Source organism: Dipodomys spectabilis, unplaced genomic scaffold (genome assembly GCF_019054845.1).
Source record: "Dipodomys spectabilis isolate Male_0828 unplaced genomic scaffold, ASM1905484v1 ptg000119l, whole genome shotgun sequence".
Classification (NCBI taxonomy): domain Eukaryota; kingdom Metazoa; phylum Chordata; class Mammalia; order Rodentia; family Heteromyidae; genus Dipodomys; species Dipodomys spectabilis.
In genome coordinates, this window is record NW_024870796.1 from 4,095,951 (window position 1) to 4,122,755 (window position 26,805).

The 26,805-nt window shown below is 38.3% G+C and overlaps 1 protein-coding gene across 1 annotated transcript in view; it reads left to right on the forward strand.

The window, feature by feature from the left end:
* Meikin (meiotic kinetochore factor) overlaps positions 1-26,805 on the forward strand; it is a 45,835-nt gene that overhangs the window by 4,720 nt on the left and 14,310 nt on the right. The window contains 6 exon segments of the mRNA XM_042688838.1: positions 3,188-3,248; positions 10,317-10,457; positions 15,615-15,734; positions 19,088-19,142; positions 21,082-21,146; positions 23,837-23,907. Coding sequence (XP_042544772.1) covers positions 3,188-3,248; positions 10,317-10,457; positions 15,615-15,734; positions 19,088-19,142; positions 21,082-21,146; positions 23,837-23,907 — 513 coding nt within the window.

Below are 26,805 nucleotides of genomic sequence, written 5' to 3' on the forward strand. Positions count from 1 at the left end.
TGAGGTCTGTTTTGGTGTCATGCTATTTTTGTTACTATGGCTATGTAGTATAATTTGAAGACCAGATTGCTGGTTTTACTCAGAATTGCTTTTGCTATTTGGAGTCTGTTTTGTTTACATACGGAATTTTAGATTGAGATTTTTCTATTTCTGTAAAAACTGATATTGACACATTGATGAGTGTTGCTTTGATTCTGTAGGTTGTTTTTGGCAGTATAGCCATTTTCTTTTTTTTTTTTGGGGGGGGGGGTCCAGTCATGGGGCCTGAACTCTGGGCCTGGGCATTGTCCCTCAGCTCTTCAGCTCAAGGCTAGTGCTCTACCACTTGAGCCACAGCGCCACTTCCGGCTTTTTTCTTTTTGCTTATGTGGTGCTAAGGAATTGAATCCAGGGCCTCTGGCATGCAAGGCAAGCGCTCTACCACTGAGCCACCTTCCCAGCCCAGTATAGCCATTTTCATAATATTCTGCCAATCCATCTTGTGTCTTCTACCATTTCTTAAAGGTTTTATGTTTTATAGAAATCATTTACTTCCTTGATTAATACTTATGTGCTTTATTGTTTTCAATCTTATATCAATGGAATTGTTATTCTGATTTTATTTTTCAGCCTGTTCATTATTGGTACATAGAAAACATACAGATTGGAAGTGGTGCTGTGGCTCAAGCAGTAGAGCGCTAGCCTTGGGCAGAAGAGCTGAGGGACAGTGCCCAAGCCCAGAATTCAAGCCCCACGACTGACAAAAAAAAAAACAAAAAACAAAACAAAACAGAGAAAATGTACAGATTTTTTTTTTTGTCAGTACTGGAGTGGATTCTTTTACCAGTACTCATTGCCTTGAGCTTGTTTGACTGGTGCTGTACCACTTGAGCCAGGCCACAAATAACAAAAATCTGGACAAACACACCCACAAAAAGAGAGAAAAACCAATTATTTTCTACTAATGTCATTTTAGGGTTCACTATTTGGTACGATTTTTTTCTATCCTCTCACTTAGACCGGTATTTATCTTTGTCTTTGTGTTTCTTGCCTACAGCAGGTGGTTGGATCTTCATTTTTTTTTTTTTTTTGGTCGGTCATGGGGCTTGAACTCTGGGCCTGGGCTCTGTCCCTCAGCTCTTCAGCTCGAGACTAGTGCTCTACACTTGAGCCACAGTGCTACTTCCATTTTTTTCTGCTTATGTAGTGCTGAGAAATCAAACCCAGGGCCTCATGCATGCAAGGCAAGCACTCTACCACTGAACCACCTTCCCAGCCCTGGATCTTGATTTTTAATTCAAGTTACCATTCTGTTTTCTGATTGGAGAGTTAAGACCATTATTATTCAATAGTAATATTGAAAAGTATGTTATATTTCCTTAAATTTTGTTGTTTTTAGGATGGTTGCTTCTGTCCTATTCCTTTGGTAATTTCATTGACTGGGATTTATTGTTTCCTACATTCTTGGTTTAGTTTTGTTGTTGTTGTTGTTGTCGTTGTTGTGGGGCTTGAACTCTGGGCCTGGTAGCTGTTACTGAGCATTTCAGCTCAAGGCGAGCACTCTACCACTTGACCCATGCCATCACTTCTGGTTTTCTGGTGGTTAATTGGAGATGAGTCTCATGGACATTTCTGTCTGGGCTGGCTTTGAACCATAATCCTCAGATCTCAGCCTCGTAAGTAGCTAGGACTGCAGGCATGAGCCACTGGCCACCCAATATATTTCCTGTTTTTAATTGTCTTCTTTTGTGGCTAGGATTCCTTTTACTGTCTTTTATATTGCTGGTTCAGTAGTCATGATTCCTTTAGTTTTTGTTTATTGTGGAATTTCTTTCTCTTTCAGTTATGAAGGACAGCTTTATTTAGTATACTAATTTAGGTTGACAATTGTTATATCTTTCAGGGCTTGGATTATGTCTTTCCATGCTGTCTCTCTATTTTTGCATTTAGAGCTTGTGTTGAGAAATTTGTTGTTCTGATGGGCTTGCTGTTGTGTGTAACTTACTTTCTCTTTTCAGATTTTTTTTTTTTAGTGCCAGTTCTGGGACTTAAACACAGCTGACCCTGAGCTTTTGTGCTCAAGGCTAGCATTTTACCACTTGAGCCATAGTTCCACTTCTGCCTCTTTTTTTTTTTTTTCTGCCTCTTTTTTTGTGTTTAACTGGAGATAATAGCCTCACAGATTTTCCTGTCTGGTCTGGCTTTACATGTATCATGTTTATTTTGCATTTCTTTTTTCTTTTTCTTTTTCTTTGTCAGTCATGGGGCTTCAACTCTAGGCCTGGGCACTTTCCCTCAGCTCTTCAGCTTAAAGCTAGTGCTCTACCACTTGAGCCACAGCACGACTTCTGGCTTTCTGGTGGTTAATTGGAGATAAGAGTCTCACGAACTTTCCTGCCTGGGCTGGCTTTGAACTGTGGTCCTCAGCTCTCAGCCTCCTGAGTAGCTAGGGCTACAGGTATGAGCCATTGGCACCCAGCTTATTTTGCATTTTTTGAATGTTAATATAGTTTGTACTTCTTTCCTTACTGTCATTTGTATTTTTTAGTGTAATATATCTTTTTTTTTTTTTGGTTAGTCACGGAGCTTGAACTCTGGGCCAGGGCACTGCACCTGAGCTCTTCAGCTCAAGGCTAGTGCTCTACCATTTGAGCCACAGTGCCACTTCCAGTTTTCTGGTGGTTTATTGGAGATAAGAATTTCATGGACTTTCCTGCCCAGGCTGGCTTTGAACCTCGAACCTTGGATCTCAACCTCCTGAGTAGCTAGGATTACAGATTGTAATATATCTGATATATTAAAGATAGTTTTACAAATAATTTCAATTTTTTGTCCTGAATTTTAGTATTTTAGATTTATCTATCAATTTTTTCTTTTATTTTTATTTAATTGCACTTATATTTAGAGGACAAAAACTGATCTTTCTTAGAAAAATGTTCACCTTTATCTTTTATTTACTATTTTGTTTTATAGTAGTGTCTTGATTATATGGTCAATTCCCTAGATATGTTCATAGTATTAGAATATTTTGGATTCAATATTAAATAAATTACATTTCTGACAAATAAGTTGAAAAAAATATCATAATTATGAAACTGATATACAAAGTAAACATCAGTTTTTTATTTTCAGAAAAACCAAATCAATATGATATGAAAATATCCAATCTCATCATTTGTTTTGTATCTTTAATTCTTATTTCACATAGGAATCAGTGACTGATGACTTCCAGGTTGACAGTAGTTCATCAAATAGTGATCTAGTGTCAGGTAAGACTATCATATTCAACTTCCTCAGCTTTTCTGCCTTTCCTTCAAAAATAAGCAACCATTGTGTCTCTTCTTTTTTCTTTTTTTAAAATTTTTATTGTAAAGATACTATACAGAGGGTTACAGTTAAATGAGCAAGGTAATGAGTACACTTCCTATTGAGCATTGTTACCCCCTCCATTGTTTTCCCCCTATTATCCCTTCCCTCCCTACCTTCCCCGAGGTTCCTTTTTTTTTTAGTTGTGATTGATTACATAATTTCCCAAATTTCACAGTATTGTGAAATAATGATGCTCATTTAAAGTCACAAGTTCATTCTAACTTTCCTGGAGCAAACTGTCTATCACAGTCTATAACATATAACGGTGTACACATATACACCATACATGTGTTCTTATTTCAATGAAGAAGTGTCTCCCTCTAGTCTAACTTGAGTCCTTCTGATATAGAGTACTCTAGACCTCATTTTCAGAGTTTATAAGTACACATCAGTAAATATGAAATTATAATTTTAATAAATATTACAAAAGAGAGACAGTTCAGTTTAATTAATTGAATTTAGATTAGGAAATGCTTCCATGAGGGATTATCAAATGAACTGAAATTCAAAAGTGACTAGAAATGAACTATACAAGGAGACAAATAAAGACCTTACCATGGGATCTGGCTGTGTTTGATCACACCTGTAATCCAAGCTACTCAGGAGAGTGGGGATCAAGAGAATCGTCGTTCAAGGGAAGCCCAGGCAAAAAGTTTGCAAGAGTCCACTTCATCCAATAAAACAACTAGGCATGGCCTAGATCCCTGTTATCTATCCCAATTACACAGGAAAATAGGATCAAGGTCCAGGCTAAATGAGAGGTCCAGGCTAAATTGGGCATAAATGAGAAACCCTGTCTCAGAAATAAAGCAGAAAGGACAGGGGATATGGTTCAAATAGTAGAATGCCTGCCTTGAAAAGGTGTAAGGCTCTGGGTTTAAACTTCATTATGACACATGCACACACACACACAGAATTACCATGGAACCAATCTTATATGTTCAATGAATTAAAAGAAGGCCAGTGTGACTGGGCAGTTGAGAAAATAACAAGAATGTGATTACAGGACAAAAGTAGGTAATCAGCGGGAAGCCTGGTACTCCATGCCCAAGTATTGATATTTATTTTGGGGGGTGGTAAAGTTATATATGTCTTTTGAGGTCCCAAGCAATGTCAAACAAGGACATGGAGAGATGGAGGTAAAAATTTGTGACCAATATACATATTGGTACAATTAAATTTATTTATTTATTTATTTATTTTTGGGGTCCAGTCGTGGGGCCTGAACTCTGGGCCTGGGCACTGTCCCTCAGCTCTTCAGCTCAAGGCTAGCGCTCTACCACTTGAACCACAGCGCCACTTCCGGCTTTTTTCTTTTTTGCTTATGTGATGCTGAGGAACTGAACCCAGGGCCTCATGCATGCAAGGCAAGCGCTCTACCACTGAGCCACCTTCCCAGCCCAATTAAATTTATTTTTAAAACAAGAAAGGATGCTATTAGTATACTAGAAGTATAAAGGAATTATTGAAAGCATGGAAGATGAGATCAAAGTGATGAGTAGATCAAGAGTAGAGAAGACAGACATCAGTGGCTCACACCTGAAATCCTGGTAACTCAGGAGGCTGAGATCTGATGACTATGGTTCAAAACCAACTCAGGGGGCTGGGAAAGTGGCTCAGTGGTAGAGCGCTTGCCTTGCATGCATGAGGCCCTGGGTTCGATTCCTCAGCACCACATAAGCAAAGAAAAAAAAAGCCAGAAGTGGTGCTGTGGCTCAAGTGGTAGAGCACTAAACCTTGAGCTGAAGAGCTGAGGGACAGCGCCCAGGCCCAGAGTTCAGGCCCCACAACCGGACCCAAAAAAAAAAAAAAAACCAACTCAGGCAGACAAATCCTAAAACTCTTAATCAGCAAAAGTCAGAAGTAGAGGTTTAACAAACTTAGAACACCAGCCTTGAGTGGAAAAAGTCAAATGAGAGCATGAGATCATGAGGTCCTGAGTTGAAGTCCAAATACCACACACACACACACACACACACACACACACACACACACACACACACACACACACACACACACACACACACACACACACACACACACACACACACACACACACACACACTTTGAAAAAGTTGGCTCCTTTCTTTTTATCACCTTCTTACATTGGAAATACTGATGGCTCCGGGTGTCTGCTAAAACTGTGTCTGATAAAACCATGAAAACTGCTCCTCCCCAAGAAAAATGGCATCTGTCTACACGAACATGTTCGTTTAGAAAAATAATTTCAAGATTTCATATTTATTGTAAGACTGGACATAATGCATTTGCTTCTTACTGAAATCCACAAATCTCACAAAGCATAAAGGAATAGTAAAGGCATGAAGCTTTTGGGCAGAAAAGAGACGTCAGAATCTGGAAGGTAAATGAAAGAATTATAATTGACTTAAAGATCTTTAGAAAAAATACTGAAGCTGGGCACTAGTGGCTTATGCCTGTAATCCTAACTGTTCAGGAAGCTGAGAGCTGCAGATCAAGGTTTGAAGCCAACCCAGGCAGGAAAGTCTGTGAGGCTCTTATCTCCAATTAATCACCAGAAAACCAGATGTGGAACCTTGGCTCAAAATGGTAGAGCACTAGCCTCAGGGACAGCACCCAGCCCTGAGTTCAACTCCTAGGATAGAAAGAAAAAAAGTGCTGAAAACCAGGTTCTTAGAGTAGAGACAGACTGAGAAGTAAATTGACTTCAGGCTGTAGGTTTAGGAATTGGAGGCATCACATATCCCTAAAGGAATAGGTGTTGATTTTGTTGAAAATAGAGGTTTGGGAGCCTGAACTCTGGGCCTTGGCAGCTCAAGGCTAGTGCTCTAGCTCTTGAGCTACAGTACCACTTCTGGCCTTTTCTGCTTATATAGTGCTGAGGAATCCAACTCAGGGCTTCATGCATGCAAAGCAAGCACTCCGCCATTGAGCCACCTTCCCAGCCCTATTTTAGAAGATTTCTTTTTTTTTTTTTTTTTTTGGTCCAGTCGTGGGTCCTGAACTCTGAGCCTGGGCGCTGTCCCTCAGCTCTTCAGCTCAAGACTAGCGCTCTACCACTTGAGCCACAGTGCCACTTCTGGCTTTTTTCTTTTTGCTTATGTGGTGCTGAGGAATCGAACCCAGGGCCTCATGCATGCCAGGCAAGTGCTCTACCACTGAGCCACCTTCCCAGCCCCTATTTTGGAAAATTTTTAAAGTGGCAATTAGGTGTTTCAATCCACACTTGTGACGAGACAACTGCTCTTCTACCCATCCTTGCAGTCTAGAGACAAGAAAATGGAAAGACTGATCTCACATGCTAAGTACTACTCGGGGCAGGGGTTTTAAACTGAAATCTAGCAGTGGCAGGGAAGCAAGGGGGACAGGAATAGGTCTGTATACCTACTGGTAAAACCCCTGCTGTCTACTCCCACTCAGGCACATATACCCTAGGTAGGACATTGGAGGATTTGTCTTCTGAAAGCTTCTGCCCAGGAGACCTATATTTTATGAATTGTGATCTGGTTCTTGTCTAAATACCCTCAGTAAGAGCCTACAGTGTTATAGTTCTGTTCAGAATGTCATTTTAGTGCCTTATTCTTTTATTGGTATTGTGTGTTGGTACCTGCACTTGAACTCAGGGTCTAGAGCTCTCATTTGGCTTTTTTACTCATAGCTGGCACAGTATTACTTGTGCCACATCTCCATTCTGGCATTTCTGCTGGTTAATTGAAGATTTGTGTTCAGACTGATTTCAAATCCTGTGATCCTTTAGGTTTCAGCCTCAAGTAGTTAGGATTGTAGATAAGAATTTCTAACTGCTTCATTCTTGAACATGCAAAAATTATTGGTATTTGAAGAAAACATCTAAATGAACAGATAGATAACAAAAAGAAACTAGAAGCATACAGACAACAAAGGGCAATCTCTTTTTAAAATCATCGTTTTGAGCTGGGTATGGTGGCATATGCCTATAATCAAAGTATTTGGGAAATGAGGCAGAAGAATTGTAAGTTTAAGGACAGCCTGGGCTACATGGTACCCTATCTCAAGACAAAGGAAAACAAATCAACAAAAAACATAGTGTCAGTATACTCAATTATGAAAAACGTTTACATAAAACAAGTGCAGACTACTGTAAATTAAGCAGAGAAAATGAATTTTTGGTATAAAAATTGAAACATTCTGTAGAATTAGATGATAAATTTAAGGAAATGTTTTAGAAAATTGAACAAACATTGAAGAAAAGATAATAAAATATTGGCAATGATGGTGCAACTCTGATTATATACAGAAGCCTATGAACTGTACCCTTTAAAGGAATGAGTTTTATGGCATCAAAAGAAGCAGTAGAGTTAAAAGGAGTTGTCGCTAGAGTTGGAAATTATGTGGAGGTGTGAAATAAGAGATTACAGTTTTTGTTTTAAGCCTCTTAGAGATATTTAGCTTTTAAAATATATAAAGAATAATTTAATTAAAAATATAATTGTTAATGTATTTATATTTCTCACTAGTAAGAAATAGCCACTGATACAGCATGAATCATTATTTTTTAATACATCTGTCCAGGTGATGAATGCAGGGTTTTCCTTATTTCTGAGCTTGAGTCCTGGAATAGTTCTGTTACGTGTGGTATTCATGAAATTTTGAGAAATGTAAGGAAAGACAGAATACTACCTTTCCCTTCCCCCCCCCCCCTTATTTTTTTGGTCAGTTGTGGGGCCTGAACTCTGGGCCTGGGAACTGCCCCTGAGCTCTTCAGCTCAAGGCTCTACCACGTGAGCCACAACACTACTGCTGGCCTTTTCTGCTTATGTGGTGCTGAGGAATTGAACCCAGGGCCTCATGCATGCAAGGCAAGCATTCTACCACTGAGCCACCTTCCCAACCCCCTTTTCCCCTTCTTTTAAGGGACAGTACTGAGGGCCTTGTATTTGTTAGGCAGGTACCTGATACTATTTTTTGCACCAGTTTTTAAGATACAGTCTTACTTCCAAGCCAGGTGCATACTTGGACCTCAGTCTGCCAATTTTAGGCTTCCTTTAACAGCTTGGCCAATAGGCACGCACTATGCATGCCCAGCTTTACCCACTGAGATAGAGTCTTGTAGACTTTTTCCACCCAGGTTCTTCTACATCTCAGCTTTCTATAAGCCTGTGCTACCAGCTATTGGTAGCACAAATTTCACAAATTTTTCTGCCTTGACTGGCCTCTCAACCTCCATCTTTCCAGTTTCAGCCTCCTAAGTAGACAGAGTTACAGGCAGGAGCCACTGGCTCCTGAATTGTGCAGTTACCTTTTTCTTACTAAATCTTTTGGTTTTCCTTAGCTGTTAGTACTATTTTTTTTTGCCAGTCCTGGGACTTGAACTCAGGGCCTGGGTACTGTCTCTGAGCTTCTTCTTGCTCAAGGCTAGTGCTTTAGCACCTGAGCCAAGCATCACTTCTGGCTTTTTCTGTGTATGTGGAAATCGAACCCAGGTCCTCATGCATGCTAGGCAAGCACTCTACCACTGAGCCACCTTCTCAGCCCCAGTACTATTTTTTATCCTCATTATGGATTAGAAAGTTCTGTCTAGATCTTAAATGAATTTTATATCTGTTGGCTTCATGGAGTCTATGTTCAAAAAGAGTTATTTCTGGGCTGTTTGTTCAATTCTTTGGTTCTGTTGGTCAACATGTAGGCGCATTTTCTTTTTTTTCTTTTTCTTTTTTTTTCTTTTTTTTGGTAGGTCATCAGGCTTGAACTCTGGGTCTGGGCACTGTCCCTCAACTCTTCAGCTCAAGACAAGCGCTCTACCACTTGTGCCACATGCACTTCTGGTTTTTTGGTGGTTGAACAGCTAGGATTACAGGCATGAGTTCACCGGTGCCTGGCTAGCTGATTGTTTTTTAGATAGCCATAATAATTAGACTTACCTTTTCTCTCATTTGCTAAAGAATTATGTTTAGAATATGTCTGTTTAGCCAGGTGCAGTGGCTCACACCTGTAATCCTACTTAGGAGGCTGAGATCTGAGGACCACAGTTCAAAGCCAGCCTAGGCAGGAAAGTCTGTGAGACTGTTATATCCAGTAATACACTCCGAAAACCAGAAGTGGTGCAGTGAGTGACTCAAGTGGTAGAGTGCTAGCCTTGAGCTGAAGAGCTGAGGGGCAGTGTTCAGGCCCAGAGTTCAAGCCCCAGGACAGACAAAAAAAAAAGTTTATTTATTTACTTATTTACTTGGGGCTTGGACTTAGGGTCTAGGTACTGTCCTTAAACTTTACTACTCAAAGCTAGAGCTTTACCATTTGAACCTCAGTTTCACTTAAAGTTAATTTCTTGTTAATCAGAGATATGCATCTCATATACTTTCCTGCGTGGGCTGGCTTTGAACCACAATCTTCAAATCTCAGCCTACAGAGAGTTGCTAGGATTAAAGCCATGAGCCACTGGACTTGGCCTTTTATTTTTATTTACAATTTTTAAATATTTTAAATTTTTTTTAAATTTTAGTCATCTTATTTATTTTATTTTATTGTACTGTGGATTAAACTCAGAGCGTCATGCTTGTCAGGCAAGCACTCTACCACTTAAGCAATGTCTTTAAGCCCCTTTTGCTTTAGCTTAATTTTTCAGATATAATGTCTCTTTTTTGCCTGGCCTGGCTTCAGACTGTGATCCTTCTAATTATGCCTTCTTTGTAGCTAAAATTACAGTCATGTAACCTTACACCTGGACTTTAGAACCTGAATTTTTGAGCCAAGAATCACAAGTGAACCAAAGAAAGGAGTTAAGTTATGACACTAAAACTGAAAAACAATGGGAACATAATAGTGCATTTTTCAACATTTATGACAATTATTTTCTAAGATTCATATTAAAATGTTCTGTAATATACCTTTCTGTTGTATGTGGAATCAATTTTGCATGCAGAGCATCTGTATGAATATTCCTACAAATTTGAGGATTTCAATTTTGTCATCTATTCAAAGTTTATTATTTTGTTTGGATTTGTTTTCTATAGGACAAAGTTTGCTACATGATACTCCCAGTTCTGTCCTGAGCTCTTCAGTTACGGACTTTTATACAGAATTCAGAAGCAATACTGAAGAGAGTATAAGTAACTTCTCATCACCTGAGCAGTTTAGAAGGTCTGATTGTTTGGGTGAGAATATAATTTCATTCCTTAATTTGCTCCACTGTAGAGTTTTTCATTTGTCCACAAATTTTCCAATAAATAGATGCTTCTTTTGAGAAGAAATACTTTCATTCTTCACCAGCACCTCCCTCTCCTATTTTATTCCTTTGCTTAGTCACATAGTATTACAGAGATAAAGCCTTCAGGTCAGGAAGAATGAAAAAATGTCAAGCAGTACATCCAATCATATAATCACTGTATGTCTGTTCTCTGGTCTGATATGCTATCTATTTATTTTATACCCTTGCAGCACATAATACGTGTTCACTGTACCAAGTCCCTTCTTGAATTTTCTTTACTAATTAATAGTTACATTTATTTATGCTTACAAATAGAGCCTTTGGTTGGTGATGGCTAATGGAATGCATGCTTTCCTATATAGCTTTGCCATTGTACAAACTGTCCTTTAAAAAAACCCATAAGGACAAAGTGAATTGGAAAGAAGAATGCATAAAGTTTGAGAAGCTAGAAATCAGATGGTCTGACACAGTAGGCCTAAGGACACTTGAGTCCTAAATCAACAATGTGAACAACACTGAAATAAGTCAATTTATACAATATACCCTAAACTCTTTTACAGTTCTGCTGCACCAAATCTTTGTAAAAAGATGTCAGAAATATAGAGAATACCCATGTTTATTGAAGCATTGTTCACAATAGCCAAGAACTGGAATTGGCCTAAGTGCCTGTCAGAGTTGAATGGGTAAAAAAAATATGGGCATATATATTGAGTTCTGTTCATCTGTAAAAAAAAAAAAAAATGAGGGGCTGGCTCAGCAGAAGGGCGCCCACCTGGCGAGTGCAAGGTCCTGGGTTCGGTCCTCAGTCCTGGAAAAAAAGAAGAAATAAAAGAAAATTACATAATTTCCAGGAAATGGGTGAAACTTGAGGATATCATGTTAAGCAAAATAAGTCAGATGCAGAAAGACGAATGTTAAATATTTTCTCTTAATTTGTAGAAACTATGGAGGGAGAGAGAGGGCGGGGGAGGGGAGGACTTGAAAGTAGATGAAGGACTATTAAGGAATGGGAAAGGAATTGAGGGGAGATGGGAGAAAGGAGCAAGAGAGGCATGTACTATAGTGTGTACAAAAAAGAAATTATAATGTTCATCCTAAATTGCAAGAACTGCTTATAGGGAGAATGAACATGATCAAAGCACAATATATACAAGCATGGAGCTGTCACAATGAAACCTATTGTTGTATACAATTAGTAATGGCAAATATGGTGATTAGTCCTTTTCTACTTAAAAGAGCCTGAAGATTATTTATTTATTTTGAGGCAGAGTCTTGCTCTATAGACCAGGCTGGCCTGGAAGTTGCTATGTGTTTCATGCTATCCTTGAATCCATAGTAGTCCTGCTTCTACCTCCTGAGTGCTGGGATTGTCAGCCAAGTCCCTCTGATTCAAAACAGAGTTTTGAACATAATAGTAGAGATAGAGTGATAGTTTGAAATGTTGGTCCCAGTTACTCATTACTAAATTTTCCACTGTTTAACTTTGGGGCAGATTGTGTAGCTTGCTTTGGGTCATAGGCTATCCGTAAAAAAAAAACAAAAAACAAAAAACAAGTTAAGAATGTACCTAAAATGGTTAGATATATCTTCTTGTAATCTTACCGTCATGAGAAACACACACACACACACACACACACACACACACACACACACACACACACACACACACACACACACACACACACATCTTAGCTTCTACTAAGTGATTCTGGAATGGTGGGTACAAAGCAGATCAGCCCAAGGCAAGAAAACTGTACAGAGAACTGCTTTAGCTGATCTTAACACCTGTAATCTGAAGCAGAGACTCCTGATTAAACCAACAGATGTGGGAACAGTGCATAAATACCATTTGTGTTGTGTTACTTGGATTTGGGGGTTGTTCACTATAAAGCAGAAATTGACTACTTACATATATTATACTAAATACAAAGGAGAAAAAAATTAAATGGAAGTATTCATTCTAAATTGTGAGATCAGTTCACCAAATCCCTGTTCCTGTCCCAACCCAACATTCCATTTCTCTGCTCAACTTTTGGAATATTGTTTCCCAAACACGAATCTTCTAGGCAGGAGAATTAAAAATATTTTTTGTAATGTTGGAGAGTAAATTCAGGGTGTTATTCATACTAGGCAAGTGCTTTACCACTAAGCTACTGTGGAACCTGAACAAGCCAGAATAAAGTATCTAAAGATACTGACCTTACGATTGCTACAGTGGAAAATTACCAGTCAGAACATACTGTAATGAAGCCAACTATGTGACAAGCACCAAATGGGCTATAAGGATTATTGCACTTAGCCTTTTAGGGTTCCCATTGTTTTGCAGTCTTGGGGATGAAACCCAAGGTTTCTGCCATTGAGCTACATCTCTAGTACTGGGGCTCCTTTTTAAATATGAGTCAGGAACCACGGCTCATCCTTTAATGCCAGAAAAGCATCTAAAATTTAAAAATAGAGAACAAAATATATGAATTACATTAGCAAGATATTAGGGGGGAAACTCTTCATTCTTTTTTCTCCCCTCCTGTTTTTCTTTTTTGTGGGTCATGGGGCTTGAACTCTGGGCTTGAGCGCTGTCCCTGTGTTCTTTAGCTCAAACCCCAGTACTACCAAAAGAATTCAGTAAAGGAGGTATGCATTGAATAAAGAATAAGTGAACTCAAAGACATTTAAAATTATACAATCAGGGAAATAAATGAGAACAAAAAGAATGAAGAAAGCAAGTCTTGTGTGATACTGTGAAGTAGAACAATGAATGTATTTTAAGACATCTTAGGAATGAAGAAAAAGCCAGACAGTAAATTTAAATAATGGCTAAAAATGTTCCCGATGTGGGAAATGAACATCCATATCTAAGAATCCCAGAAAAATCAAGAATGAATCAAGAAGTTAACACCAAGATACCCTATGATCACATTGTCAAGAAGTAAAAAAATTTTGAAAGTAGCAAGAAAAAAGTGACTTCCAAGTCACTCTGAATATGTGTATATTCAGAGCAGTGAAAGAAAAGTTATCACCCAAGAATATTATATCCAGCTAAACTTGTCTTTCAAATATGAAGGAAACAATTTTCCAAAATAAAAGCTAAGGGAGCTCAGCATCATAGATCTTCCTAGAAGAAATGCTGAAAGAAACACTTCAAGTTACAACCCGAAACTAAAACGGCAACATGAAAGCTTATTAAAGTACAAAACCACATGGAATTGAAGAAAAAAAGAAACAAAAAGGAGTCCAGCAGAAATACTAGTATTACAAGAAGCAACATGAAAACAGTAATTTTTAAGCCTTAGTGGAGATAAGAAAATACATATTACCTCTATTAAATATTATGCTATAAAAAGGGAAGATTCTGTTAAATGAGATAGAATAAGACATGGAAAACTGGGAAGACTGGAAAACAAAGTTGAGGCAAACTTCCCAAAAAGAATAAAAAGCAAACCAGAAAGAAGAAAAAGGAAAATAGAGAAATTTTGAGAACAACATTACAAAATAGATGTTCCAGATAAAGTTGAGAAAAAAACAGAGGGAATAAAAATACCAGGGAAAGAATCCAAGAACATTTGCTAAACAAGACACTGTATGAAAAGAAATGTACTCATGACCTGACTCATGTAATCCATCTGTATGTCACCTTTATAATAACAATAAAGTCAACTAATTAAAAAAAAAAACATTTTGTCAGGCACCAGTGGCTCATGCCTGTAATCCTACCTACTCAGGAGGCTGAGATCTGAGGATTACCATTCAAAGCCAGCCCAGGCAGGAAAGTCAATGAGACATTTATCTCCAATAAACCACTCAGAAAACCGGAAATGGCGCAGTGGCTCAAGTGGTAGAGAGCTAGCCCTGAACTAAAGAGCTGAGGGACAGCATTCAGGCCCAGAGTTCAAGCCCCATCACCAACAACAAAAACCCAACTTTTTCTAGAACTAAAGGATATGAGTGTCCAGAATGAAAGGACAATGATAATGTGATATTCAGCACTGAAAATTTAGATCATAAGGGACCAAATTGAATGGGTTTATATAACTTGGTAAAGTTTGAGATGAAATAGATGAAAAATAGAAAACTAAGCCATTGAAGCAGGGAGAGATTGACTTCAGGAAAAAATATGATAATGGCATATCATAAGAATATTAATTATCTAGCATTTTATCATAATGTCTATACTAAATGTGATATAACAGTGTGAAGAAAGTAGAAGCAGTGAGAAAGATGGGGACCAGGGATGAAAGAGGGAATAGCTCCATTCTTCCACAGTGTAAGTCAATAGAAAGCTTAAAACATATCAGGTAAAAGTAGTATAACTATGTACTTAGTAATATACTTAATGGGATATAGAGATATGGAATCTATAAAATGTAAGAGTCATTCAGTTATTTGTATGTTGTCTGTCCCTTAGGTTAAGCTTTTTTTTGTTTGTCCTGGGGCTTGAACTCAGGGACTGGGTGCTATCCCTGAGCCTCTTTGTGCTTAAGGCTAGCACTCTACCACTTGAGCTACAGTGCCACTTCTGCCTTTTTTGAATGGTTTATTGGAGATAAAAGTCTCACAGGGACTTTTCTGCCCAGGCTGGCTTCAAATGGAGATTCTCAGATCTCAGCCTCCTGAGTAGCTAAGATTACAGGTGTTAACCACTGGTGCCTGGCCAGATCGGTTTTTTTCTATATGTATCAGTCCTGGGACTTAAAGAACTCTGGGCCTGGGTGCTGTCCCTGAGCTTTTTTGCTCAAGACTAGTACCCTACTACTTGAGCCACAGCTCCACTTCTGGCTTTTTGGTGATTAATTTGAATTAAGAGTCTCATGCACTTTCATTCCCAGGCTGGCTTTGAACCATAGTCCTCAGTTCTCAGATTACTGAGTAGCTAGGATTACAGGTATGAGCCACCAGCTCCTGGCTAGATCATTCCTAGGAAGGAAGAGAAGAACTGGAATTGGACATAGATTATTTCTTAACTTGATTCCTTCATGGCTTATTTTTTTGTTCTATATATCCCAAACCTTAACTATCATGATTTCAAATGGACTTGGGAGGGAAAAGGAATCCTGCCACTTGTAGGCTGTTCACAAATTTTGCCATTCTTTTATGCCTGCTTTTTTAGACTGGGAATGTCCCAACTCGAAAGAACATAGACAGTGCAAGAATTCCACTCTTTTGGATATCAGTAAAGCAGTAGCGATAGAGAATGTCACGCAGTTTTCAAACTTTTCTGCAATTGTGGGTGAGTTTTCATATATATTTTCCTTTTATTGCGGGACGAATTCTTTGTCTGTTGGAAAATACTGTTAGAAAAAAAACAGTATTTTTTTTGTGTGTCCTGAATAATTCCTAAGCTAAGTGTATTAGTTGGTCATCATGTCAAGGCCTGTTGTAACTAAACCTGATCATGCAATCCATAAGGCTTTGGAATGGTATTTGACAGGTGCTTAAAAGAGTTTGAAGAGTGGGCTAGAGAAAGCCAAGAAATTGTGAGCAGAAATGAATGAGTGATTCTAATGAGAGCTCAGAGACCAAAATGTTGATATTGAAGGCCAGCCTCATGAGGTTTCAGATGGGAACAAGACCTTTATTGGAAATTGGACTAGGGGAGTGCTATCAGCAAGAGCAGAGAATGAATGATGCTAGATGTTAACTGTTTGGAGCCCTATGTTTTGAGGACCTCCCTTCCCAAGAAAATGCTTGGAAGGTACAAATGTACCTTGCCTCTGATTAACTGTTATGATTTTAAAATCTTAATCTGACATGAGCAAGGTGCTCTGGTTGCTGAAGAATATTAACTTCCTCAGAAGAATACTTTCATGGTTCTTTATATTCCTAGTAATATCCTAGTGTGCTTAGGCAGTATAGTGCTGAAAGGGAATGTCTCCTGACTAATCAACCAATGCATATCTAGATGTTTGTTCCTGGGCTAAGTCAGTACCAGATGATCTAAGTTTAAGGTCCAGGTATCTATGTTTACTTTCATAATTTGGTCAGTTATTATTTTCTCTTATGTGAAATGGGGATAATAAATTAGCATAGCTGACTGACAGGATTATTATAAGAACCCTAAGACTCAGAATTTCAAGACTAATAGTTGTAAAGATTTCAAATTGTGAAGACTGTTCAGTGTCACATTACTGTAACTCTCAACAGTTTAAACACGTAGTTTTACTTTGGTATTTTGAAAATATTTTTAATTAAACTAGCAGACAAAAAAAACACAATAAAAAACTGTACTGCTACTATATATGTTCTGGAAATACTTATTTTTACCTATAGTACTTTTAGTCTCTTTGAATTGTTTCTACTTCCAATAGATTTCTTTTTTCCTTTCCTAGGTACCTTTTTGGAAAATTCTCAGAAAGGCCATAGAAAAATGTAAGAACTAAGAATTTCAAAGTAATTGTGCCTTTGAAAACTCTGGATTCAAAAATTTATATAGCAAGTAGGATTGTTCCTTCATTTGTTGAGGACTTAAAAAGTATGTGCAAGGGCTGTTCTAATCACTGCATGTAAACAAAATTGATCACGGGTCTGGGAAGTTAGCTTGGTACATGTTGGCATGCCTAGCATGCCCGATGCCTTGGGTTTGATTCCCCAGTACCACATACACAGAAAAAGGCAAAAGTGACACTGTGGCTCAAGTGGTAGAGTGCTAGTGTTCAGCAAAAGAAGCTCAGGAATAGTGCCCAGGTCCTGAGTTCAAGCCCCAGAACTGGCAAAAAAAAAATGATCACAAATTCTCCACCCTTTCTGAGACCATATTCTAGTTGGAAGACATGAATAGTAAACAAATAAGTAAATTTATACTGTATTATTTAGTCTTGAAATGGTATAAATAAATAATAAAGCTTGATGGACTGAAGGAGTATGGGAGTGGTAGTTTGCTATTTTAAGAAGTCTGTTCAGAAAAATCTTCACTGAAAAAGCATTATTTGAACAGTTGTATAAAGATTGATTCAAGCTGGGCGCCCATGGCTCATGTCTGTAATCCTAGTTACTCAGGAGGCTGAGATCTGAGGATCCCAGTTCAAAGCCAGGGCAGGAAAGTCTGTCAGACTCTTAGCTCCACTTAAGCACCAGAAAACCAGAAGTGGCACTGTGGCTTACATGGTAGAGTGCTCGCCTTGAGCTGAAGAGGTGAGGGTCAACAGCCAGGCCCAGAGATCAAGCCCCATGACTGACAAAAAAAAAAAAAAGATTCATAGAAACGAGTGAAAGATCATTCTAGGTAGAAAGAATAGACAAAGCCCTCCCCCCCCCCCATTTAAGTTTTTACAAGGATCTATTTTAGTCTAACAGGATAAAGAAGAGATAAGTGGAATAGGGGTGAAATATTTCCCATATAAGAAATGAGAGTAAAGATTCTAGGACTCAGCCAGGTGCCATTGGCTCATGCCTATAATCCTAGCTACTCAGGAGGCTGAGATCTGAGGATCACGGTTCAAAGCCAGCCCAGGCAGGAAAGTCCATTAAACTCTTATCTCTCTTCTCATCTCTTATCTCTTATGTCATTTCCAGAAAACCGAAGTGACATTGTAGCTCAAGTGGTAGAGTGCTAGCCTTGAGCTGAAGAGCTGAGGGACAGCACTCAGGCCCAGAGTTCAAGCCCCACAACCAACAACAACAACAAAAAAAAAGGATTCTAGGACTCTTGAAGAGTGCAATGACTTGTGTTTTCAAGGAATCACCTTAACTACTGCGATGAGAACAAAATATAAGGAGGGAAGGAATTAGGAAGATGATAACTAGGATACTATCTTACTAATCTAAATAAGAGATATTAGAGTATGGACCAGAATGTTAACAGCAGATGTGTTAACAGCAGATGTGGTAACAGCAGGTATGGTAACACATGGTCAGATTTTGGATATATTTTGAAAGTAGAGCTAGCACGATAGCTAGTATGTTCCCTCATTGCAGAGGGTGCATGTGCCTGGATATTGTGGCCCCTTCTTAGATAGAGCATTTGGCTTTGCAATGCCCTGATTCTCCACATCTATAATATTTCCTCTTTGGATTACTAGAACCAACCTACCATTTAGAATTTCCCTTGGTTATTCTTTGAGGAAAATTCTACCTTTTAGAATTTCCCTGGGTTATCCTTTAGAGGGAAATTCTATAATCATAGCCAGCACCTGACCTTGCTATTTAGCAAATAATTGGGCCTGCTTCTCTGCATGTAGTTGACCTCTCTTAATCTTCCATTAAAACCTAGTTGTTGAAAATGTCAAAGGCCAGATTTACTAATAGGGACCTATTTTCTATTTCTGTAGCTTAAAGGGTATCTGGTATTGATTGCCTAATAAAAAAACATCCTCAGAGCATTTGTCCTGATGAATCTGGAATGATACTATATTTTCTGAAAGTTTCTGTTAACTGTCTGAGAAACAGTTCCTATCATAATTAACAGTGTTGTGCATTGATTGCTTTATTTCTTCAATTAAGCAACTAATTATGTAATTTCTTAATTCTACATTAGTGTTTCTGGGTTATCAGGGGAATAGGAACATTTCCCACTGATTTAGCATCCCTGACATAGATATCATTGGCATGAGCGTAAACTGTAGTCCAAATGCTGTTTCTTTGTAGGAGTAAAATATACTAAAAATAAAGCATCTATATCTTTCTCCAGGTTATTTGAAAAGTAATAAAGCCAAGCAGATTGGGGAGGGTGCTACCCCAGGCATAAAAGTTTGAGACTCGAAGAGCTGAGGGACAGCGCCCAGTCCCAGAGTTCAGGCCCCATGACCGAACCTCCCCCCCACAAAAGAGGTTGAGACCCCATGGCTCTTGCCTATCTCCCCAGTGACTAGGGGAAGCACAAGGCTACCCAGGCACAAAGTGAGGCCCTACAGAAAATAACCAGTACAAAAAGGAACTGAAGGCATGGTTGATATAAGTGCTTGTCTGGCCAAAGCAAGGCCCCAACTTCAATCCTCAGTTCTGTAAATAATAAGAAAAAAATGTCAGGTATTGGTGGCTCATACCTGTAATCCTCGCTTGCTACTCAGGAGACTGAGACCTGAGGATGGAGGCTGAGACCTAAGGATTGCAGTTCAAAGCCAGCCTGGGCAGAAAAAATTTGTGAGATTCTTATCTACAATAAATTACTCAGAAAAAGCTGGAAGTGGCACTGTGGCTCAAAGTGGTAGAGTACTAGCCTTGAGCACAAAGGGACAGCACCGAGGGTTAAGTTCAAGCCCCAGGACAAGTGGCGCTGTAGCTCAAGTGGTAGAGCGCTGGCCTTGAGTTGAAGAGCTGAGGGACAGCGCCCAGGCCCAGAGTTCGAGCCCCACGACCGACAAAAAAAAAAAAAACTATATAGAGCACTCAAGCCCCAGGACAGGGATAAAAGGGACAGGGAAGTGGCGCTGTGGCTCAAGTGGTAGAGCGCTAGCCTTGAGCTGAAGAGCTGAGGGACAGAGCCTAGGCCCAGAGTTCAACCCCGACAACAACAACAACAACAAAAGCAAGAAAGTATTTGGACAGTATAAATTTAAAGTGAAATATGAAAGAGTAAAACTATTCTGTTTACTGAATAACTGAATTCAATCAGTCACTAATCTGGAAAATTCTCTTCTCACAGTTGGTTTTCAATTCATTGTCTTTCTCAGAAATTTGTTGTTTTGCTCAGATTTTTTTTTTCTGTCATGGGGCTTGAACTCTGAACTGTCACTGAGCTCTTTTGTTCAAGGATAGCCTTCTGCACTTTGAGCCACAGTTCTACTTCTAGTTTTTCAGTGGCTAATTGAAGAAAAGAGCCTCACAGGAACTTTTCTGCCTAGGCTGGTTTCAAACTGGGATCCTCAGATCTCAGCCTCTTGAGTAGCTGCCACCATAAGCCACTGGCACCCAGCTCAGATCTTGTTTTGATGGACAAATACTAATTCTCTCTTTAATACTCTCATGCACACTTAGATAAAATCAAGGGCAATTGAGAGAGAATAAGATACTCATTTCAAAAATTGTTTCTTATATATGAAATCCTTACAATAATCCTAGAAACCGGATTGAGAGGTTTTTTTTTTGCTAGTCCTGGGGCTTGAACTTAGGTCTGAGTACTGCCTCTGACCTTCTTTTGCTCAAGACTAGCACTGTACCACTTGAACCATAACGCCACTTCAAACTTTTACTGTTTATGTAGTACTGAGGAATTGAACCCAAGGCCTCATGGGTGCTAGGAAAGCACTCTACCACTAAGCCACATTCTCAGATATTTTTTGTATTAATGAGATAAACAAGACCCAAGATAAGTTAAGTCGCTTTCTCAAGGACATTCAAGAGTGAGTAGCAAAGGTAGGGCTTACACTCAAGTTTGTATGGTTCTAGCTACTATGCCTTGTCTCCTATGCGTGTCGTCTCACACTGATAAATTATGAACACACTGTCCTTTATTAAACTATTTGTCCCAAAGATTAATATTCGTATGTTTACATGTTTCAGATAATTTCTCTAGCTCACTACATTCCATATCAATTCCATATAAATATTATTTTTATGAATTTATTTTTAAAAATATGACCTAAGGATTCTGAAAAGTGATTGAGAGTTAAGTAAATACCACTAATTTGTTTTGATTATAGATTGATGACATTAGCAGATCAAGATATTTCTCCAAATTCAAAGTGTACTTCAAAGCCAGCATCAGGTAATAGATAATAACACTATTATTTTCATGATTATGTATTTATTTCTACTACAGTATAGCATGTATTAATAAACTAGGTACTCCAGGAAACTGACTTTTTAACCTTGGTTGTATTTGAGAAATAAAGATGTATGGGTTACCCGGCTGCCAGTGGCTCACGCCTGTAATCCTAACTACTCAGGAGGCTGAGATCTGAGGATCACGGTTCAAAGCCAGCCTGGGCAGGAAAGTCCGTGAAACTCTTATCTCCAATAAACCACCAGAAAACACGGAAGTGGTGCTGTGGTTTAAGCTGAAGAGATAAGGGACAGCATCCAGGCCAAGTTTAAGCCCCACGACCAACAAAAAAAAAATGTATGGGTTAGAAAGTGGGCCTTAATTATTCCTATAACATGCCTCATTTATTTATTTATTGAATATTTACTGAATATCTACACTAGGCATTGTTATGTATACTAGGAAATGAAACCCTTTCCTTCCCTTGTAGATTTCAGTAGTAGGAGAGGATAATATGCAAGCAGATATATTATGGTCATTTGTGATGATTGAAAACTAATAGGATCAACAAAGTATCTTGCATTATTGTCATTCTTTTATTTGTTTTATTATTTGAATAAATTTAATAAGGTATTTATATCCTTTTTAACTTCTGCTACGTCTCACATTTCTTTTTTTTTATTTCCTCCAAGTTTTGTGCTATTTGGGAATAATAAATTGCTATTTCAAGGGACATTAAATGGTTTAAAATGTTTGCATGAACTAATATATAAATGTACACATACACAATCTTTAAGAAAGAGTTCCATTAAACATTTACTAAATGCCAGGCATTAGGAGCTGGGTATAGAAATGATGAAGGTCATATTCAGTGCTGATGGCTCACATCTATAATCCTAGTGACCGAGGCTGAATTTGAAGCCAGCCTGAGCAGACAAATATGAGACTTTTATCTCCAGTTAACCTGCCAAAAGCTGGAAGTGGGAGTGTTGTTCAAGCAGTAGAGCTTCAGCCTTAAACAAAGCAAGAGGCCCCAAGTTCAAGCCTCAAGACCAAAATTGAACTTGCAAAATCACTAATCCTTGGAGGGACTAAAGTACCTTCAACTTTAGAGGATAAACATTAGGAAGCTTTGTTTTATAGATCAACTAATAAAGGGACTGCAAGAAAAGACAAGAAATGAAAGGAAACATGGTAAAGGTATATAAAAGCCATGATCTTTTCACTTAAGTCTTGCCAAATTGAAAGTTTTGCTTCTGGTGGAAGTACTATTTATAAAGCATCCAGGATCATCTAGAATTATGCATGCTTTTGTTTTCTTTTATATATTGATTTTCTTGAAATTTAAAATTAAATCATGTTTTACTCCAAGGTTTTTGTTCTATTTTTGTCAGTCATAGGTCTTGAACTCTGGGCCTGGGCACTGTCCATGAGCTTTTCAACTCAAGGCTAGCACTCTACCATTTGAGCCACAGCACCACTTTTGGTTTCCTGGTAGTTTATTGGAGATAAATGTCTCAGGGACATTCCTGCACTTTGAACCGTGATGCTCAGATCTCAGCCTCCTGAGTAGCTAGGATTACAGGCATGACCCATCAGAGCCTGACTTCCTAGGTATTTTTTTTTGTGGGGGGGGGGGGGGTCCCGTCATGGGGCCTGAACTCCTGGGCGCTGTCCCTCAGCTCTTCAGCTCAAGGCTAGCGCTCTACCACTTGAGCCACAGCACCACTTCTGGCTTTTTTTCTCTTTGCTTATGTGGTGCTGAGGAATCAAACCCAGGGCCTCAGGCATGCAAGGCAAGCGCTCTACCACTGAGCCACCTCCCCAGCCCTTCCTAGGTATTTTTTACATATTAAATTTTTTTATTGTTAGATACAGAGGTGATGTACAGAGGGGTTACAGTTACATGAGTCAGGTAAAGAGTGTATTTTTTTTAATGTTTAAATGTTACCCCTTCCCTCACACTCTCCCTGTTTTTTCCCTCTTTTTACATATTATCAGCAAACTCAACTGTGTTTTCTTTGTGTGCCAGACTATTTACTAAATGTTAGGGCATTAGGAAATGATGGTTTTCCTGCCCTCAAGATTCCTGTGGTCTACAACAAAGACAGACAGACAGTTTTTTGACTATTGACAAAAGAAGGGCTATAGCAGGATAGGAGATAAAAGGTTTGAATAAGATAAGCAAGGCCTGAGTATGCATTAAATGAGTATAGAACCAGGTATAGTGGAAAACATCAATAGTCGCTGCTACTCAAGGAGGTGTGAGCCAAGATGATGACTTGAGCCCAGAAGTCTGAGGCCAGCCTGGGCAATAGAACAAGACCCTGTCTCAAATATTAAACAAACAAATACTGACAGAAAAGTTGCAGTAGAAAAGTTCCTGAAACACAGGAAAGAGGGAATGATAGAATAATTAACAAAGAATTTTAATTATACATTTCTACTAAATGAGAGGAAAAAAAAACTTCACGTATTGCTTCTCTGAAACCTGAAGCTCTGGAGATAAAAGTATTTTAAGGATATTTTCTCATATCTGAGGCAAGTGAGTTTATCTAACACGTGTTGTTATTTTTTCCTAAACAATTACAAAAGTACAGTTATTAAAATAATGGTTTTTATTTTGCTTTGTCTTTATTTATAGGGACATGTTAATAAATAATTAAAGTATTAAACTATTCTTTTATTTATAGATAATGCAGCTTGTGAGGCTTTACTTGCTGAGAAAACTTGCCTTCCAACCCTTGAAAATACAAAGCAAAAAGCAAGTATTGAAGTAGAATAACCATATAACTCATAATTACATTAATAAAGGATATACACTTAAGTAATACTTTATATGAACTCTATGTAAGACAATAATTAAAAGCATTTTAGAATTTGGCAATTAGATTATTCTATTTTATGAAAAACTGCAGTATACACATGCATATGTACTGCTTGTAAAATTAATCAAAGAAATAGCATGTATTTTACATTTTTTCAACTCTTCTTTGAATGATTGGATTCCATTAATCATTAATTTAAGTTGTAAATGAGAAATTTAGTATGTATCCAGAGCATCATTTTATGCTGAAGATTACTTGTGAGTCAATGTTAGGCAATATGTTAGAATCTGAAGATCTCTGAACTTTGAATGGCTTTTCATTAATTCTATCTTTTCTTTGTACCATTTCAGTGAGATAAATAGTAGCTTATTTAACTGATTGATATCTAAGAAAACTGAAGCTTAGATTCTCATCATGTGTTTAGGAGCTTGTGGCAGGGCTTTCTTGATCTAAAACCATACTTTTCCCATTTCAACATACATTGTATAGATTAGAGAACAGGAAGAGCAAAAATGTTAGCAAGGAGATCCGTTAGTAAGAAGTTACAAGGATTTTCTGGTGAGTGTTTGTATTGGCTTTGATCAGGACATTTTATAGGAGAGCTAGGAAGACATACATGGATTGTAGATAGATATGCCTGCAGAGTCCATAGATTGAGAGGAAAAGGAGTAAGAAGTGCTAAGAAAAGCTTCCAAGTTTCACAATCAACAAAGTGAATATACTATCCGCAGAACAGGAGAGAGTCTTTGTGAAATAGTCACCTGACAAGAACATTATCCAGAATATATAAAGAACTCAAATATATAAAGAAATAAAAAGGTTAACCACCAAAAAATAGGTAACTCATCATTAAGTGGACAAATGAACTCACCAGACACTTTTCAAAAGAAGTACAAATAACCAATAAAAATGTTCAACATTTTTAGCCATCTGGGAAATATAAATCAAACTATACTGAGATTTCATCTCATCCCAGTTGAGTGGCTCACATCAAGAAAGCAAACAAAGCCAAGTGCTAGTGTTTTATGCCTATAATCCTAATTACTTGGGAGATGGAGCTCAGGAGTCTTGTGGTTCAAGGCCAGCCCAGGCAAACATTTCTTTTTTTTTAATTTTAATTTTTTATTGTAAAGATACTATACAGAGGGTTACAGTTACATGAGTGAGGTAATGAGTACACTTCCTATTGACCATTGTTACCCCCTCCATTGTTTTTCCCCTACCAACCCTACCCTCCCTACCTTCCCTGAGGTTCTTTTTTTTTTTTTTAATTGTGATTAAGTGATTACATAATTTCCCAAATTTCACAGTATTGTGGAATAATGATGCTCATTTAAAGTCACAAGTTCATTCTAACTTTCCTGGAGCAAATTGTCTATCACAGTCTATAACATATAACGGTGTACACATATACACCATACAAGTGATCAGCAGCATGGGGATATTTAGTAGTGGTTCGACCAGATGAGTGGGAGTTCTTTGTTCCTTAAGTCCTGTTAATTTTGTCGTATCACCTAGCATTTTGGATTTAGCATCCACTTATCAGGGAGACCATGTACCGTTTGTCTCTTTGCTCTTGGCTTACCTCGCTCAACATGATTCCTTCTAGCTCCATCCATTTCCCTGCAAATGCCAGGCAAACATTTCTAAGGCATACCTCCAACCAATAGCTAGGTCTAATGGTAAACACCTGTCATCCCAGCTTCATGGGAGACTGATAGTTTTATGGTCCCAGGCCACTTGGGTAAAAAGTTCATAAGACACCATCTCAAAAGAAAAAGGTGAGTATAATAGCATTAACCTGTCATCTCAGGTATAGAGACAGGCATCAGGAGAATTGTGGTCAAACATGGAGACTGAACAGTAACAGTACATTACTTCAATGACCAGTGAGTCATTCAAGGAGGAAATCCAAAGTCCCTTGAATCTAATGGAAGTGAAAACTCAACATGCTGAAATCACAAGGATACTACTGCAAAGGCAATGCCAAGAGAAACATTTATCGCTATGAGCACTTAGATCAAAATAACAGAGCAATCTCAAATAACCTAATGATGTACCTTAAGCTCTTAGAAAAACCCGAACGGTGTTGATGATGTAGGTACCATCAGGAGGGGGAAAGGCTAACAGGGTGAATGAGGATGACTAGTGTCTAAGTAGTTTATTTGCTTTTATGAAAATAGGATAATGAAACCTATTTAAATTGTTTTAAGAAGAGACAAGGTGTATTTGAGGGCGTGTTGGAGGGGATGAATTTGACCAAGATGCCTTATATGAGTATATGGCAATGTCACAATGAAACACTCTTGTATGGTAATAAGAAAATGCCAAAAAGAGAGAGAAAAAAAAAGCCAAGAACAAGCCAATTCCAAAACAAGCAGGCAGAAAGAAATAATAAAGATTTAGGCATTGGGGCTGGGAAGGTGGCTCAGTGGTAGAGCGCTTGCCTTGTATGCATGAGGCCCTGCATTCGATTCCTCAGCACCACATAAGCAAAAAGAAAAAAAAGCCGGAAGTGGTGCTGTGGCTCAAGTGGTAGAGCACTAGCCTTGAGCTGAAGAGCTGAGGGACAGTGTCCAGGGCCAGAGTTCAGGCCCCAACGACCGGACCAAACAAAAAGATTTAGGCAGAAAATAATGAATTGGAGACTAAAAAAATACAAAGAATTGATTAAACTGTTAGTTGTTTCTCGGAAAGAATACATAAAATTAGTAAACTTTTAGCCAAGCTAATCAAAAGATTTTGAGTATTTTCATTAAAATTTGATTTTAAATATTGATAGGGCCCCCATTCCCACTATTTTCCTTTTCAAGTTTTTAAAAATTTTATTATAA